Source organism: Arvicola amphibius, chromosome 12 (assembly GCF_903992535.2).
Source record: "Arvicola amphibius chromosome 12, mArvAmp1.2, whole genome shotgun sequence".
Taxonomy (NCBI): domain Eukaryota; kingdom Metazoa; phylum Chordata; class Mammalia; order Rodentia; family Cricetidae; genus Arvicola; species Arvicola amphibius.
Window position 1 is genome coordinate 91,505,437 of NC_052058.2, and position 18,537 is coordinate 91,523,973.

An 18,537-nucleotide genomic window follows, 5' to 3' on the forward strand; every position below is an offset into this window, starting at 1 on the left:
TAACGTGCACAAAGCTCTGGATTCAAGCCACGGCACTACAAAAACTGGGCTTGGTGGCACACAACTGTACTTCCAGAACTAGGCAGGTGACAGACAGGCCAGTTCATGGCCGTCCTTAGCTACGTACGAGCCTGAGGCCAGCCTTGTCTACATAAAAATGTATCAAAACAAAAGCAGGAATAGGGAGAACGGGGGTTGGAATAGAGTTCAAGGGCCCAGTCTGGGCATGCCTTCTCCTTAGGACCATCCCAGGATAGGGGTGTGTCTGGGTTGCCTGGCAACCCAGGCTCCTGCAGCCACAGTCTCTTCAGCCCCCAGGCAATCTGGTTGCTTCTGGCCCCGCCCTTCTCTCGCTCCCCGCCCCACCCAGGCTCGGCGCCGTCCCGAACTGGCGCGAGTCTGGGAAGTCGTCTGGGCGCCCACTCCATCCCCTGGCCTGTCTGAGACTCTCTAACCATCCACCCCCTCAACCTTACCCCCCACCCCCTCCTAATCAGCTCTTCATTAAGCCTTCCCATCCCCGCTCCAACTTAGTTTTCTGGGTGGGAGACGCGGGTTAGCCGGAAAAGGAAAGCTCTGGGCTCCGGACTGACTTGCTGTCCCAGTCTGCTCCATTTGGTACCCCCCAGAGCTCGCGAAGCGTCCCGCTGCGCCGGGAAAGCGGCTGGATCCCCAGCTTCTAGAACAGACCAAGGCCCAAAGCCAAAGCCGGGACTCTGTAACTACCTGTTAATTAGATGCATCCCTATATGCTTATGAGATGAAAATGAACCAGTGCTTCTGTGCAGGTATTTTAGAATCTGTTACACATTGTCCTCGTCGCTAAATTCTTCTTTATAATAAAGCACACTTTAATCATAAAAAAGTCTCTTCACGAATTGGTTGTCACTATTGTGAAATTTTTCCTGAGAGTATACCTCTACTTCTCGAAGGGTCCGCAAGTGATTTCTGCTAATCTACATCTGATCCTGATGTCATTGCTGCGAATGTGCAGTAACACACACTTGCGTCCAGAAGAGCTTCGATAGTAGTAGCTCCTGACAGCTCAGACCCTGGCCGGGCTTCCAACATTGCCGCCTGCTGGTTAGGTAGGCGCCAAGTCACTCCCCCACCCCACTCTAGTCTCAACGTCTCCATCGGTACTCTTGAGTCTAGAATTGTATCCACTTAAGCAAGGATGGATGCGCTACCCACAAAAACTCCCTGGCTGGCACCCTGCTTTCCCCAACTTCGAGAACATTATTTGGCCAGGCTCTGAACCCACGAGGGGACCTACAATAGACTAGCAGATTCTCAGACTTCTGAGTCCCAGAGCTTTGAGCCCCGCCCCCGCCAGGCTCCTCCCGCCCAGTGTGAACTGCGCATGCGCTGCCCCACGAGCGTGTTTTTATAAAAGTCCAGTTCGGGCCAGAAACTTCAATTTGTTGCTTGGTGCAGCAGGTAGCGGTGACCCTCCGAGGCGTTCGGTGCTCCGGTAGCCACCGCGGCTGGAGAGCGAGTGTTGCCATGGAAGGCATCAGTGTAAGTCCAGTTGCGTCCTACTTTGTAGTAAGCGTGCAAACTTAGAGCGTAGCCCCTCTAAGAACGGATAAAAGCGACTATAACCTTGGGGATGCCAGGGTCACGGAGAAGGAGCGCGGGAACTTTTTGTGAGCATGGCTATAGGGGGAGGAATAATGGAAATATTTTCCTCAGTAAATGGAGCGTCGGGGGCAGGGGGCGGTTCGGATGGAGCTTTCTGAAGCTACTCCTGTTTCCCCGCTTGAGTCCCGTGGCGCGCGCCGGCTTGCACGCTCTTTGAAAACGTCCTACTTTTTGTGCACCCGGGCGGTGAAGGCTCGCGCTCTGCGCCAGGACTCAATCATCGTCTGGTCCTAATGGGAAGAAGAGTTTCTTTGAGTTTCTTACATTGTATGGATGTAGAGAGACTGAAATGGGTACATGTAGGCAAGGTTCCCAGGTTGACACTACATCCTGGGTTAACTTGGAGCAGAAGCATCCTGGAGCGTTTCTTGTAGTTAGGAGTGCGGTTGCAAAATTCCGTGCTGCGGACGGAGGTACGCCAGCCTCCGGCGGGAAACGCAAACTAACCTACCAAGTCGCTTGCCTAGGAGGATCCAAACCACGGCAGCCGCGGGAAGATGACCGAACCGCTTTGGGGTGGACTGGCAGCGCTTTTGCGGGCATTCGAACCGCCGCTTTTCCGCAGTGGCAAACGAACTTCCCGAGGTCTGGGTTGCCTTTAGGCTCGTTCACGAGAAAGGGGCATAAACCTGCACCGTGCAGCTGCTGGCCGGGAGGTGTGCCCGGCGGGACCGTGGTAGGGGACAAGGAGGGCGTGTTGGAACCGCACCTGGGTTCTGCTGGGTGGCCGCAGGGATGAACAGGTGCAAGCCTGGAGACGGTTTGAGCCCCAGTGCAGAGTTTAACCGTCGGTGGTTTCCTGAGTCTTTTAAAACCCCCTCACTTAGGGAGGGTTTTTGTTGTGTTTTTTTTTTTTTTCGTTTCCTCCCGCGGCGCGCAATTCAAAGGCGCTCGCGCTGAAGCCGCCCAATCTGTCGCCCGCACCCAGAGGGACGATCCTGGCGCGCAGCCAGGAGGAACCCCTGGAACCGCTGCCTCTTGGCCGTCGGCCTGGGTGTGGTGGGCTACAGCGCCAGCCCCTAAGTGGGTGACTCGGACCCCGGGGTATGCACGGTCTAGACCCCTCCAGCTGCCTGCCTCGGACCCCAGTAGTCTAGCTGGGTCCACTGCAGGGTGGGAAAGGCCAGGGACAGTGAGGAAGTGAAACTTGGGGCGAAAACCACGGGGTGCAGACCCCGTGACTTTCCCCACCCAGGATAATGTGACTTTAACGTCCCAGATACACCCAGTGATAAACATGGGGGTGGCAAGAAAGACTTACCTTCCAGAGAAGCGCGGAGGTGGGGTGGGGTGGAGTAGGGTGCTGTTTGCTCATTTTAAACACTCCCATGACCCTAAACTCCCAAAGACTTTGGCATTATTTCTCTTTCTTCACTACGTGTGACTTGAAATGCAGTTGTTTGTGTTTAGACAGACGTGAGAAAAACAGGGGTTTGGTCCTAAAAACGTTGAGTCTTTTGGGGGGAACCCCTACCGTCAAGTTCTGCTTTCCTCCCTCCTCCTGTGCCTAGTCTTCATGCAAAAAAATTAATCCCATCTCCTCCTTCCTCACAGATTTAGCTCCACAGGGATCACCCCCACCCTACAGCGCCTGGGAGTGACTTCTTTGTGTGAATGGAGTTTTTTTTTGTTTTGGTTTGGTTTGGGGTTTTACTTTTTTTTTTCTTGCCTCTCGTGGGCGGGCAGGAGAGTTATCCAACACTAGGCTGTGAAACCCTTAGAATCTCAGCGTCCTTTTGTTCTCAACAAAGACTCCTAATTGGTTCCTCTAAAGAGGGGCCATAAGGATGTGAGCGTGGGGAAAGATGGAGAAACCAACCGGTTGCTTGCAGGATTGCAGGTTCCCTCTCCGCACCTAAGCAGCCAGCCCTTTGGAGTTTCCTGGGAAAGGCTGGGTTAAAACCGGCCTTAAACATGCTAGCTTTTAGGGAAACCCTGTCTCAAAAAACCAAAAAAAAAAAAAAAAAAAAAAAGGAAAAATGCTAGCTTTTTTTAGGCACCCAAAACTTTAAAGTTGGAGAAAGGCTTGTTAACCTTGTAAGTGACGTGCCTGTCCCGTTTTCTTTTGCAGATATATACTTCAGATAACTATTCCGAAGAACTAGGGTCGGGAGACTATGACTCCAACAAGGAGCCCTGCTTCCGGGATGAAAACGCCCATTTCAATAGGATCTTCCTACCCACCATCTACTTTATCATCTTCTTGACTGGCATAGTGGGCAATGGCTTGGTGATCCTGGTCATGGGTTACCAGAAGAAGCTCCGAAGCATGACTGACAAGTACAGGCTGCACCTGTCCGTGGCTGACCTCCTCTTTGTCATCACGCTTCCCTTCTGGGCAGTCGATGCCATGGCGGACTGGTACTTTGGAAAGTTTCTATGTAAGGCGGTCCATGTCATCTACACCGTCAACCTCTACAGCAGTGTTCTCATCCTGGCCTTCATCAGCCTGGACCGGTATCTTGCCATTGTCCATGCCACCAACAGTCAGAGGCCCAGGAAGCTGCTGGCGGAGAAGGCAGTCTACGTGGGCGTCTGGATCCCTGCTCTGCTGCTGACTATACCCGATTTCATCTTTGCTGACGTCAGCGAGGGAGACGGCAGGTATATCTGTGACCGCCTTTACCCTGATAGCCTGTGGTTAGTGGTGTTCCACTTCCAGCACATCATGGTGGGTCTCATCCTGCCAGGCATCGTCATCTTATCCTGCTACTGCATTATCATCTCCAAGCTGTCGCACTCGAAGGGCCACCAGAAGCGCAAGGCCCTCAAGACGACAGTCATCCTCATCCTGGCTTTCTTTGCCTGCTGGCTACCGTATTACGTGGGGATCAGCATCGACTCCTTCATCCTTTTGGAGGTCATCAAGCAAGGGTGCGACTTCGAGAGCATCGTGCACAAGTGGATCTCCATCACTGAGGCCCTAGCCTTCTTCCACTGCTGCCTGAACCCCATCCTCTATGCCTTCCTCGGAGCCAAATTCAAAACCTCTGCCCAGCATGCCCTCAATTCTATGAGCCGAGGTTCCAGCCTCAAGATCCTTTCCAAAGGAAAACGGGGTGGACACTCTTCCGTCTCCACAGAGTCAGAGTCCTCAAGTTTTCATTCCAGCTAACACTTACGAAAAGACATATATATATATATAATATATATGATAAAGAACTTTTTATGTTACACATTTTTCTGATAGAAAAGACTGACCGATCTTGTACAGTTTTTTTTTATTGACTGATGTTTATATCTGTTTAGTTTTTGTGAGATTTTTACTTAATTTATATAAATATTGGTTTTTGTTTGTTTTGTGTGAATGGGTGTCTAGGCCTGTGGCCAAGTTCTTAGTTGCTGTGTGTCTGTGTGTAGGACTGTAGAGCTGTACAGAGAAGAACTGAACATTCCAGAATGTGCGGTGAATCGAGTAAAGCTAGAAGTGATCCTCAGCTGTTGCTGCATAATCCCTCCATTCCCGAGGAGCACGCCCCCCTCTTCCCCATCCCCTTTCCCCTCCCCCCACCCCACCGCCGTTCTTAAGTTGTTTAGTTATGCTGTATGATTTTGAAAGAATGGCACTTAAAACCAAAGCCTGACATAGTTTAGGAATGCTGGCTTTTTCGTTTTTAAGAGTGACTTGATCAGCATCTACAAATGTACAGTCTTGTATGTATTAAGTTGTTAATAAAACTCAGTGTTAAACTTACTTGGAGTTGTACTATGTTGTCATTTCTGCTGACTATCAGGAAGAATATGTTTGGAAAACACATTTAAAAAATATGGCAAAGCAGAGATCCTCCTGGGTGTGTGTCTCTGTGGGCTCACATACGTGCACACGCATGATGCCTTTGGTGGTCAAGTCAACTTCAGGTGTTCCTCGGGACCTGGCACACCCTGGTTTTTGTTTTTGTTGTTGTTTGTTTGTTGTTTGTTTGAGAGAGGGTCTCTCACAGGGCTAGAACTGGATAATAAATACGTAGACTAGGCTGGCTGCCTGGCAAGCGCCAAGGATCCAGCTGTCTCCCCTACCCCCCAAGGGTGGGTCAAGAGATACACCACCATGCCCAGTTTTTTACTAGCCTTGTGGGGCTCAAGCTTGAGGTCTCATGCTTACACAGCGGGCACTTCACTAACAGAGCCATCTCCCCAGCCAGTCCTACGTGTTGTATAATGTCTTACTTTCTGCTTCTGTTATTACGTAACATTTATAAAGGAGGGAACTAAGGCACAGAGAGCTTAAGTAACTTGGTCTAAGGTGTGGGACAAGCCACAGCTAGTATTTCAAAGTCTGTGTCAAGAAGTTGAAGCCTTACACTTTCAACTCATAGAAGCCTGGGCATATCTGTGCAGGGCCTTGCAGCACCCATTCCCATGAAGGACTGCCTTTCAGAAAGATGTGTGCACATAAAGCGGGAAGGGTACAGGATGCTGTTCGCATTTCACTGCAGTTTCCCATCTGTCCCATCTGAAGGGAAGTCAGGCTAGGTGCAGGGGTCACCTGGTATGAATGGTATCCCTCCCTTTCTCGACCCAACCCAAAGTTGACACCATTTATCCACCATACCCTTTATTGTCCCCCAGAACACCTGGTCAGAGGTCAACCAAGTTGTGAATACAAAGCCAAAAGTGAATGTTTTCTTCATAAAATTAGCCATAACCAAAATACCCTCCTTGCAATATCTTCTATGCAAATCTCGGGACCTTTATTCTGACTATCACAACACCTAGCATCTCCTGAGGGGCTCAACTAAAGAAGCTAAAGATTACTGCTGGTGGTTTTTTTTTTGTGTGTGTGTGTGTGCGTTCCAAGATGTATTGAAGCAAGCTCTCCTCCACTGCCCGATTTTGCACAAGATTTTAGGGCCTTATGTAATAACCTAGAGCTATTTACACTAACGTTGTGCAAGCCTCAAACTCTTGAGTAAATTGCAGGTCCGGTCTCCATTTAAAGATAACTTCTCATCTATCGTGGCTTTACTTCGCCCATTTTGGAACACAAACAGGGTGCTGAAGGCATGCTCCCAGATAGTAAATGAGATATAATTAAGACAATATTTGGTCTCTTAGTAATTGTTTCTGGCACAGAAAATCTGTTTGGGAAGGAAAAATTGCAAGGCCTTATCTTTCTTAGGCAAATCACATTTGTTCAAGACAAATTATAGATCCTGTGAAGGGAAATAACTTAATTACTTAAAATAGAATCTAATTTAGCTGTACATTTTTTTTTTGCAGCAGCCTATGGATCTGGGGTAATTCATGCCGGTGTTCCTTTTCCACTTGAGGACACAATTAGATTTTCAGTAGGAAATTATCTTGAGGTTTCTTGCCTTCCTCTGGGGAGTCTTAATTGGATCACGCTTAGACATAGTTTTAGATGTGCCTGCTGGAAGGCTTGGTCTTAAAGCTGTGACCATTGTGGCGGGCTTCACTAGAACCCACTCTATAAATATTTATTCACTGGGAGACAATAGGAGAAATCCTTGGGAGGAATTCTTTTTCTTTTCTCATCTTAGCTTGAACCCGCCTCAGCCCAGATTCCTCTCCTTTGCCTTGGAGCCTCCACAAAAGGAACTCCCTCGGAACAAAATTCCCAGCCTCACCAGCCTTCATGGATGCTTCATTCTCCCTGGGAACAAAGGCTGATCGCTCCTTCTCAAAAAAAGAAAAGAAAGGGTTTAAAAACAAAACAACAACACCAAAAAAAAGCTTTACTCCCTCGCTTCCCCCAAAGGGTGCCCCCACCCCAGGTCATTCTCTGTCCCAACTCTGTCATGATGAACTGCTCCAAAGCTGTCCCTGTATCCTGGTTTGTCTGGCAATGTAAGGAAACCCAGTCTGCCAGCCAGCCCTCACCTGAAGTGACTGATTGTTCCCTGGGCTCCTCCCCCATGAATGGGGCCCTTGAAGGTCAGTTGTGTAAATGCAATGGAAGCTAAAATATTTAAATTGTATGCATGCTGCCAAGAATGGTATGAATATGATATCTGACTTACAAGTGACACCGGGTCTCTAACTGGGCAGGATCCTGGATGATTTTTAGAAAAAAAAAAAAAAAAAAAAAAAAAAAAAAAAAAAAAAAAAAAAAAAACAGAAAACTTTTGTTTTCCTGAAATGCCACTAGGTGATCTATGTCCCTCATCTGTGGCCTTCCCAGCTCTCTCTCTCATGGTTATATTTGTGTGAACAGACTCATTCCAGGGTGCTCCTTTGGGAAAAAAAACGGACTTTGTTTTTATAATTGAACCAAGTGTCTGTGGGTTTTCACCCGTCTGATATTCAGATGCTAAATAAAGTCTCCACAGACAATTGGGCATTGTTGTTTAACACAATACTCATTTAGGAGAGTCAAAGACCCCTAGAGGCAAAATTCAAGTTACCATAGAAAGTGACTCAGCACCCCTGCATTGCTTAGAAATGTGTTCTTACCGCCTAGCATCCTAAGGATGCACCCGTCTCAGGAGAAGCTCTCTTGCCTGTCAGCGTTAAAGAAATCCCCAAAAAACCATGAAGACATTCCCAAGAGCACAGCAAGAGCACAGCAAGAGGAATAGTGCTGTTCTGGGCCCAAAGTAATGAAAATGGATCCTTTAAAGGCAGTGGTCCTCAGTTGGGAGCTGTATCTCCCCAGATAACATTCTGGGAGGTTCTGGAAACAGTTTGGGTGATACTACTTGAGGCAGCAGGGGCTGGGAGCTAGACACCAGAGATGTTGCTTCAGATCCTATAAAGCTCACAGAATCACCTGCCACGAAGAACTGGCCCAGAATATCAGCGGTTTTCCAACACGTGCCCCTGCTCACCACACATAGCCCTCTCTCCTCATGCAACCTCTTTTCAGTCCCGTTTCTTATCTCTTTAGAGAATCTTCATATCCAGGCCAGGGGACTCTTTCTCAGCTCCTGGTGGGTGAGTGCAGTCCCTGAAAGGATGACATACAAGGGACAGGACATGGAGAAGGGAGTCTCTGAGGTCTCTGACTGCCACCCAGGAGTGACTTCTCCTAGCCAGCAATGTTACTATTCCCTCACTCCTGACTCGGTTTAAACCAACAGTGAATGAGCCCGCTCTTCCACTGACCGCCATTAACACATATTCATTTAAGCGAGTTCTGTTAAGTCTGGCAGTTAAAACCTTGTCATTCCTCTGGGCAAACCAAACCAAACCAACCGAACAAACAAACAAACAAACAAAAAAAAAAAAAACCAGGAAAAAAACGCTTTTCAACTGAAAATGCCTGCTCACTGCAGCTTGACCAAGTTGAGGGATTCGCTCTGTGAAGAAGCCACCCAGGGGGAAAGAATTTTTCAAAACCAAACAAACAAGGGTGTTCAACCAAAGCATGCCAGGTGCTCGGTGTTTATCTGGCAGAGCCAGCGTCTGATTAAGTTGATTTACATAGTGCAATTCAACTAACCAGAACCCAACCCATCAACACTCTTCATTAAAGAAAATGACTTCCTCATATGGGACCCCAGAAGAAAGAAAGTCATACGTGTTGAGAGCCACTGAATCCCAGGTGTTCTCTTACTCAGGATACAAGAGCCACACCATTTAGACGACTCCATTGGGATACAAGAGCCACATCAGTTAGACGTCTCTATTGTCATTTTCAGGAGCGGACACTGCAGAAGAGGTTAAACTACAAATGAAAGGCTATTGTCTTTCTACTCTGCGTAGTAAAGATGGTGTTGAAGCTGACCTCCATGTTCAGCATATTCTCAAATCTCGTAATATTCAATATCTCTCTCTGTCTCTCTGTCTCACTCTGTCTCTCTGTGTGTGTCTGTCTCTGTCGCTCTCTGTGTGTCTGTCTCTCTCTATGTCTCTGTCTCTGCCTCTCTCTCTCTCTCTCTCTCTCTCTCTCTCTCTCTCACACACACACACACACACACACATTTGTGTGTTTTGAGATAGGGTCTCATGTAGTCCAGCCAAGGCTGAGCTCTACCTCCTCAGTTTTGGTATTACAGATTTGAACCACTCTGCCCCATTCATATGTGCTGGGATCCATACCCAGGGCTTTGTGCATACTAGGCAAGCACTCTCCTGACTGAACTACACCCCAATTAATCCAAATCTACCTTTGTTATTTCCCTCCAGTCCTAGATGCTAACAATAACAGTTACCAGCACTCGCCAACAGCACACACCAAGGGACTTGGATTATTTCCTTCTTACAGAAGCTCTGTACAGGAGAAACTATTGCTGTTCTATAGACAGGGAAACAGAATGATAGAACTCTGTCGAAAGCTGGCCCAATGTCACATATTTTAATGAATGCCAAAACCTGGATTTGAACAAGACAGACTAACCCACAGTGAGCCTTCTTCATCGTTTCAGGGACTTCTTTCTTTCTCCTGATGTCATTCAGTATTCAAGGAACTGACTGTGAGATCAAATAGATTGTTTATAGAGCTAAATGTCTGGTGGGTGGGGCACATATGGAACCCCAGCACTTCAGAGGAGGCAAGAGGATTAAGTGTTCAAGACCAGACTGGGTTACATAAGACCCTGCCTCAAAACAATAAAAAAAAAAAAACAGATCATTCATGCTCTTTGACATTCTTGAGGTTTAAACAGTAGACATTTACCTGGTCTTACACTTTTAAAGTTTATTTTTAGCTTGCACTTTTAAAGTTTATTTCTAGCTTATTTTATTTCATGTGTACTAGTGTCTTGCCTGCCTGTGTATCTGTGCACAACATGGACATACTGCCCTCAGAGGCCAGAATAGGGTTTCGGCTCCCCTGGGACAGTAGTTGCAGACAGTGTGAACTGTCATGTGGATGCTGAGAATTGAACTTAGGTCTTCTGAAAGGTCAGTCAGTGCTCTTAACTGCTGAGCCATCACTCCAGCTCCCTAGTTTTATTTTTTTAAAGCATCAAAAGCAAATGCTAACATTTTAGAAAGATTTTCACTATTACTTCTTGTAACACAATGGGCTTCAATTTAACCTGGTGCACTGTGCCTGGCATATGGTAGGTGCTCAATGATGCATTGGCCAATGAGCAAAAGCATGGTCACAATAGATTTCTACTTGTGAGAGCACACCATTCTCCAGGCAGTGATTAACGCTTGCTTGTGTGATCTGATTTCTTCCCATCCGTCATCTCTCCTACTCATTCATATTGAGCAGTCTATTGAACCACACTCTCAATGAGACAGATGTAGCAGCTGCTCCCAGTGGAAAGGACACTGGTTAGCCATCAGGACATGCTGGAACATTCTCTAAAGCACTCTCTGACTGTCCTACCTTCAATGTTTTAAGAAAGGAAGTTTCCATCCAACTGTGCTGGTATACACTGATCGCCAACTTGACAAAACCTAAACTCACCAGGAGACAAGCCTCTAGACTACTTAACTGAAGTGGAAAGAGCCTCCCTAAATGTGGGCATCACCATCCCTTGGGCTGGGGTCTTGGACGTCAGAGAAAGGAAAGAGTGAGTTGAGCACCTGCATCCATCCGTCTCTTCTTCCTGACTGTAGATGTCGTGTGGTCAGTGACCTCAAGATCCACGCCTTCCTCGCCATGGCTGACTGCATCTTCAAACTGTGAGCCAAAAGAATTCCTTCCTTCCTTCTGTTGCTTTTGTCATGTATTTCTGTTGCATCAATGAAACCAGAAATGAGTATGCCAATCTTCAACCTTCCTGCAGCCCACCCTCTGCATCCTACGCACGAGGCCACAGGAATGGTGGTATTCTTCCATACCTATGAGGCCCATAGCTACAGACTCAAGCAACTGCATCTTAAATATTCAAACAACCTAGTGAGGTGCATATTGGGTAAAGGTGATTGCTGCCAAGCCCAACAATCTGGGTTCAATCCCCGGAGTCCCTTAATGGAAGGTGAGTACCAACTCTTGCAAGTTGTCCTCTAACTTCCACACATGTTACAGCACACCTACATATATACATACAAATTAATAAATAAATGTAGTAATAAATTAAGTATTCCCCCAGATAATACAGTATAACATTCATGGACATATCTTTTCTATTAAATGATGTGTTATAAAGAACCCCAAGATGATTTACCATAGAAGGAAAGATAGGTGTAGGTTAAAAACAAGTACTACATCAATTTACATAAGAGACTTGAGAAGCCATGGATTACGGTGTCCATCCTGAAGCCATATTCCAGATGATTGCAGGGAGGACTAGACTTAATGCCTTCTTTGTCTTCTGCTCATCTTATTGAAGTGGCACGGATCCAGGCTGCCTCCTGAAGTAGAATGAGACAACCCGATCCCAATCCTGTTTTGTTTCTCCTTAGCCAGTCCCGGGGAAGCTAGTCATGCCTTGAAGACAAGAGCAGAAGTTGTGCCAGATCCTGAGATATGGGAACATGCCCCCTAAGGCCACTCTTGAGCCTTCTGTCCACAGGAAACAACTTGTTAGGCCCCAGGGACTGAAGAAGGAAATGGAGACCATCTCTTTGGGCCACAGCCAACTTCCTTTGGGTTCTATCAGTCTGAGTAAGCTTTTCCATCTTAAATTCTTAACATGTGAAGTCTGATCCACATAAGCTCATGCAAAACAAAAGGCTTTGGGAAGTGAAAAGCGACCACTGCACACAGCACCAGGATTCTTTTAAAGTGAAGTTTACTTTTCAACTAATTTTGTGTCCTGAATGCTAAGACCTTTCCAGTCTGACGTCATTAGTTAATACACTCAGCTTTCCTAGTGCTGTGCCAATGTTGGCTAACCTCTGCTCTTGTGACAAGAAAACACCTACCGATGACACAGAGTAACTGAGTGCGGCCCTCTTCCTAGAAAACCTCATTTATAGAAGCTGAGACTTGAGTTTCACAGCCTTTTCTTGTCATAAAATGTCTTTCTTTTTACTTTTTTTGTCTTTTAAAAACTTAAAAATATAAAAGCTGGGTCTGGAGAGGAGACTTAGCTGGTAAAGTGCTTGCTACATAAGCATAGGGGTCTGAATTGGAATCTCCAGCAGCCACACTGAAAGTCAGTTACAGTGACGTGTGCCTGTAATTCCAGCACCAGGAGGGAGAGCTAGGAGGGTCCCTTGGGCTTGCTGGCAGCCAGTCTAGCCAATGGGTGAGTGTCAGGCTCAGAGGGAGACCCTAGAGAGTTGAAGAACAGTAGAGGAAGACTCTCAGTGTCGACCTCTGACCTCTGGGTGTGCAGGCACAGTCCGTGTACCCACAGACATGTGTGCATACACACAAATGCATTGGTTGACTGATGTGTGATTTATTTTTTTAAATGTAAAAGCCGTTCTTTGATTTCAGGCTATAAGAAGGAGGTTCCAGGTTGAAGCTGGTCTGAACACTATCATCTATTGATTCCTGGTTTAGATGATACTTTAAAGGCCAATAGAAATTCAATATGTTCAGACAAAGACATATAACTATAAATGCTGGTCTGTTTACTCTTTAAGCTTCAGGCACTCAAGACCCATAAAAATAATAGCTTTCCGTTTATGAAGCACGTTAGTGTTAAGAGATAACACAGTTGATAAAGTGTTTGCCATGCCAGCGGAGGACCTGAGTTAGATTCCCCAGAATCCACATTAAAAAAAAAGTCCAAGCTTGGTTGCCTGTACTTATAATCCCTATACTAGGAAGGAAGAGAAGGCCAGTCTCGTCTATTTGATGAGTTCCTGGCCAGCAACAAACTGAAGTTGACTTCTGAGCTCCACACATACATGTACACGTAAGCAATCCCACAAACTCACACATGGCCACCCACACACTGGAACACAAACTTATGTGCGCATGCACACACACACACACACACACACACACACACACACACACACACACTTTACCATTCTGAAAAGTTTCCACAGTGAGACCCTCAAGGTGGGTCTGTGAGCCAGGTTGCCATGCAGCTTACATTGAGATAGCTGACTGTTTTCTCCCCCCACCCCTGCCCGCATTGAGATAGCTGAACCCCCCACCGCCCATATTGAGACAGCTGACTAGCTGTCTTCTCCCCCTCCATGAGCTGCATGCCCCCACTGTCAAGTTGCTGGGGAAAGCATCCTGCATCCCTAATAAAAAGCCATCAAGACACACTGCCTAACCATCCCCAGGTTAATCCACAAGCTCCGCTCCTCCACGGCGATAATCACCAGTCACAACTTTTGGCAGAGACTCTCCAGAGGGTCAGTGAGGAAGACAAAAGGAAAAGCTATAACCCCTGGTGATGAATAGTGTTTCCCAGCCACAAGCTGAGCCACAAAAGTCCAAACAAAGGCAATGATGCAGACAGAACTTTTGGATCTGACTCCAGTTTAGCAAGAGGTGGAGTTGGGGAGAATAATTCTATTTTCTTTTAGCTTTCAGTGTCTCATGGAAAAGTCAAAATTAATCTCTAAAGGACTGCCACCATCGCGTCTCTGGCTAAAAGTGTCTCTGGGCAAACTATTACCTCTAGAACATTCTCCCTAAGGTGAGAGATAGGCCCAACGTCCATCACAGAAGAAAAGACAGAAGAGGCTGAGGAAACATAAGTGTAGTCTGCATCACTGGGTCCTCTGTTGTAACTCTATGACGAGGGGGGGGGAATTGTAAGCCCAGTGACTGCAGCCCAAAGCAGAGTAAGGCTAGCCATCATCACCTGGAGATGATCTGAGCCACTTCATCACCAGTAAGCAGCAGAAAGGAAAAGGCATAAAACAGGGAAGGGGCTGAGGAGCCAGTCAAGTGGTTAAGTCTGTGCAAGTGTGTGTAAGTGTGAGGACCTGAATTCTGATTCCCAGCACCCACGTAAAAGCCAGGCATATAGCACGGGTCTCCAAAGCCAGTACTGGAAGGCAAAGATCGCAGGGCCCCTGGAGCCTATTGGCCAGCTAGCTTAGGCAAACCAACAAGCCCCAGGTTCAGGGAGAGGCTCAAAAAATAAGGCAAAGAACAATTGAGGAAGACATTTGGCACCAACCACTGACCTTCACAAAGTAAATGTGTACTTGTGCACACATGCACGTGCACACACACACATCATAGGAAAAGATACAGAGAGAAGATTCACAAAAGAGGAAATAAAATTGATAAGCAAAACCAGGAAGAAATATTCAACCTCACTAGCAACCAAATTAATAAAATTCAAAACCACAGCACGCTGCTTCTCGTATGTCAGACTTGCAAACATTTTCAAAGAAGCAATGGCCACAGTGCAGGGTACAGTGTCCCACACACCAGTGGGTACAATTGGGCAGACAAAAGCTGGCCAATCCCTGATACAGCCACAGGCAACTGCCCAGATGCTCCCACGCTTGTCCATCTGGCCCCAAGAAGCCATGACTGGACATCTGGAAAGGAACTTCAACTATCTAGTGGCAAAATCAGGATAAAGAGGCAATGGAGAACTGGCTCTATAGTTAAGAACATCTGTTGCTCTTTCAGAGGATTCAAGTGAAGTTCCTAGAACCCGTGTTGGGCTACTCACAGCTGCCTATAACTCTGACTGCAGGGAATCTGATGCCCTCTTCTGACCTCCACAGTAAACTGTAGTCAGGAGCACATATGCATTACACAGACACAGACAAACACATACATCTAAAAATATTGGATAAAAATTAGAATTAAGGAGACTATGGTGAATATACACAATGGAATATTAACTAGCTTCTATTTTCTTTATTATATTTATTTACTGTGTGTGTGTCTGTGTTTTTTTGTGGGTGTGGGTGTGGGTGTGCCATTGTGTGACTGTGGAGGCCAGAGGACCACTTGGAGGTCAGTTCTCTACTTCCATCATGAAGCCAACTTCTTAAGTGGTGTTCACAAAGGCTCCTAGAAAGTGTCTAGGATGTATGAAATGAAAGACAAGTAACTTACAAGATAGTACATGATAGCTAATTGTAATTTTTTTAAAGTCATAACCTTATGACTCCATTTCTCTGGGGGACAGGGTCTCATGTAGTCCAGACCAACCTTGAACTACTTGCTAGCAAGCTGAGTGTGCTGGATATTTTGATGTCAACTTAACTCAAACTAGAGTCATCCAAGAGGAGGAGGGACCTACAACCCCTCCAAAAAATAAGCCTCCTTGAGATTGGGTTGTAGTCAAGCCTGTAAGGCATTTTCTTAGTTAGTGATTGATGATGGAGGGCCCAGCCCATCGTGGGTGGTGCCACCCCTGAGCTGGTCATCCCGGGGTCTGTAAGAAAGCAGGCTGAGCAAGCCATGAGAAGCAAGCCAGTAAGCAGCACCCCTCCACGGCCTCTGCATCAGCTCCTGTTCCACTTCCTGCCCTCTTTGAGGGCGGAGAGGAAAAATGTTGAAAAGCCCTCCAGCTGTTTTCCATCCTACAGGTTCTCCACAATGAGTTCACTTTATTTCCTTTGTTTTGTTTCTTAATTGCCACTGATGTGTGTGTATGTGTGTTTCTGAGTGTGCGATGTGTTTTGTGAACATGTGTGATGGGTGTGCATGCATGTATGCGTGTTCAGGTGTGTGGAACCCAGAGGTTAATGTTGACTGTCTTCCTCTTTCACTTTCCACTTTAGCTTTTGAGACAAAGTCTCTCCCTGAATCCAGAGCTCATTTTTAGCTAAGATGAGGGTCAAAGAAGATGCTAGCTAAATGGTTTTCAAGCTGAAATAGACATCTGTAGAATATTTAAGGAAGAGAATATCAGACATACAGATCACCGTCAGGATATTCAGAATCTAGTGACAGAATCCACCACCTGCAGATAGAACACCATTACATCCCTAGATCTTCGGGAAAGAAACTCAAGAATTCCCAATGAACCTCGGGGCTATGTGACAGTAGCTACAGGCTAACAGAGTGGACTGTTCTGAACTGACACCTAGTCATAGCATCAAGTTTATATGACCAACCCAGTGAAGCTTTTGTGGGGACAATGCAGATCTGAGGTCACCCAGAAGCCTTCTACATAGAGGTCCGGACTTCCTACATCCATTGGGAAGTAAACATACTATAGAAACCATAAAGGAAATCTCTGAAAGAGCTAGGCATTCACAGGCAACAGCAATTGTCCAGAGCCTGAATCTGGGACCATGTGTAAGTGGCCAACTCTAAATATTCCACGCTTGTATTGTATTGGAAAGGAAATGTCATGTTGGGGAAGAACTTCCTTCATTCAAATAAGTTCCCCCAACTACAGTAGCATACAACAATGACAGTTTGGCCTGTCACATGATGCAGGCTCTTGGGTGGGAAACACCAGCCAAGAAGACCAAAGTTCACCCTTACAGAGAGAGAAGATACTGCAACCTTGGGCATCACAGAGAAAACAAAGATGAGAGAGGAAAAGATAGCATTTTCCTCCTAAGGTCAAAACTAAATGGGTATTGGCAAACAACTTATTTATTAGCTTTATTAGCATGCTGGGTAGCAGGTGATCTCACCCTCAATACAAAGTCCGCTCCGAGAAAGCATATGGACTGGAGACATTGGCTCAGTCAGTAAAATGCTTGCAAGTGCAAGTGTGAAGACCGAAGTTCGATCCTCAGAACCTGCATTAAAGCATCTGGGTGTACTGGAGGGCATCTGTAACCCCAGCACTTGGGAGATGGAGGCAGGGTCACCTAGGCTCGATGGTGAGTCTCAGGCCAACAAGAGACCTGGTCTGAAAACTCAAGGTGGTTAGTGCTCAGGGAATGACAAAGAGGTTGTCCTCTGGCCCCACATGCACACAAACATACGTGTGTTTTCATGGTGAGGATGTCGCGTGGTTTGATTTAGATCTGAGAGCCGTAGGACACTGAGATCTACGCTGCTGCTTTCGATTCATGGTCTTTTCTATCTGGAAAAAGACTTTTAAAAGTCAAATGTCACATGCTCTATAAAACAGACGATATCTCCAGATTTACTTGCTGACGTTCTTTTTCTTCCAGTGGTTCAGACTCAGTGTGTCCAAACAGATCCAAACACCTTCTCCTGGCCACCACACCTTCTGAAACTTCTTGTGTGAAACCCGGAAGACCCTCATGGCAATTTTCTGTTCTTCTTCCATGTTCACCCCAGCTGAATGAGCCAGGCAGGGAGAATCTATGCAGATTACCTAGCTCCTGTGACCTCATCCCATGTCCCTGCCACAGAGACTGGGCCACATACAGGCTCTGTTCGCTGCAACTGTAGCTGATAGTGCACACAGACATGAAGTGTATTTCCTCACCATGCTTCATAAGGTATGAACTTCTCCATTGTGAAAGTTTCCTGTGCTCCAGATTCTCAAATCGGTGTGTAGGTGTGCTTGTGCTCTGAGTCAGGGTCCTGCTCCTCATCTCTACTCCTGGTGTGTGTGTGTGTGTGTGTGTGTGTGCATTGTGTACATATGTGTGCATGTGTGTACGCGTGTGTACGTGTGTGTGCATGCATGTGCGCGTGCGTGTACGTGTGTGGCCACATCCCAGCAGTGGGAGCACTTGCAGAGGCCAGAACAGGAGCACTGCTGGGCAGTGTCCTCCACTGCTCTTCTCAAGCTCTGGGGATCTGTTTGTCTCTACCCACAATGTTGGGATTACAGGCATGGGCACCCACGCCCAGCCTTTTATGTAAGTGCTAGGAATTAGAACTCCATTCTTCATGCTTGCAAAACAAGTGCCTCTTTACCCACTGAACTAATCCCCAGCCCCACTATCCTTTTCTTTAATTGGCTACAGCTTTATAATCAGAAAATGAGAGAGAGAGAGAGAGAGAGAGAGAGAGAGAGAGAGAGAGAGAGAACAATGCCAATCTTCAAATAAGGTCTTATGTGGGACTAGGGGGCTGGGGACACAGCTCAGTTGGAAGTGTGCTTGTCTAGCTTGCACAAAGCCCTGGGTTCAGGCCCCAGCACGGCCCACGTCAGGCATGGTGGCTTACAACTGTGCTCCAACACTGGAGAGGTGGAGACAGCAAGATAAGATGTTCAAGGCATGCAAGGTCATCTCCAGGCTCACAGCAAAGAACAGTGCAGTCTG

The 18,537-nt window shown here is 46.7% G+C and overlaps 1 protein-coding gene across 1 annotated transcript; it reads left to right on the plus strand.

The window, feature by feature from the left end:
- Positions 1-1,416: 1,416 nt before the first annotated feature.
- On the plus strand, positions 1,417-5,043 carry Cxcr4 (C-X-C motif chemokine receptor 4). Its single transcript, XM_038349475.1, has 2 exons — positions 1,417-1,521; positions 3,716-5,043. Exons 1-2 carry the CDS (start codon positions 1,507-1,509, stop codon positions 4,757-4,759), a joined length of 1,059 nt encoding a protein of 352 aa, XP_038205403.1. The 5' UTR covers positions 1,417-1,506; the 3' UTR covers positions 4,760-5,043.
- The last annotated feature ends 13,494 nt before the right edge of the window (positions 5,044-18,537 follow it).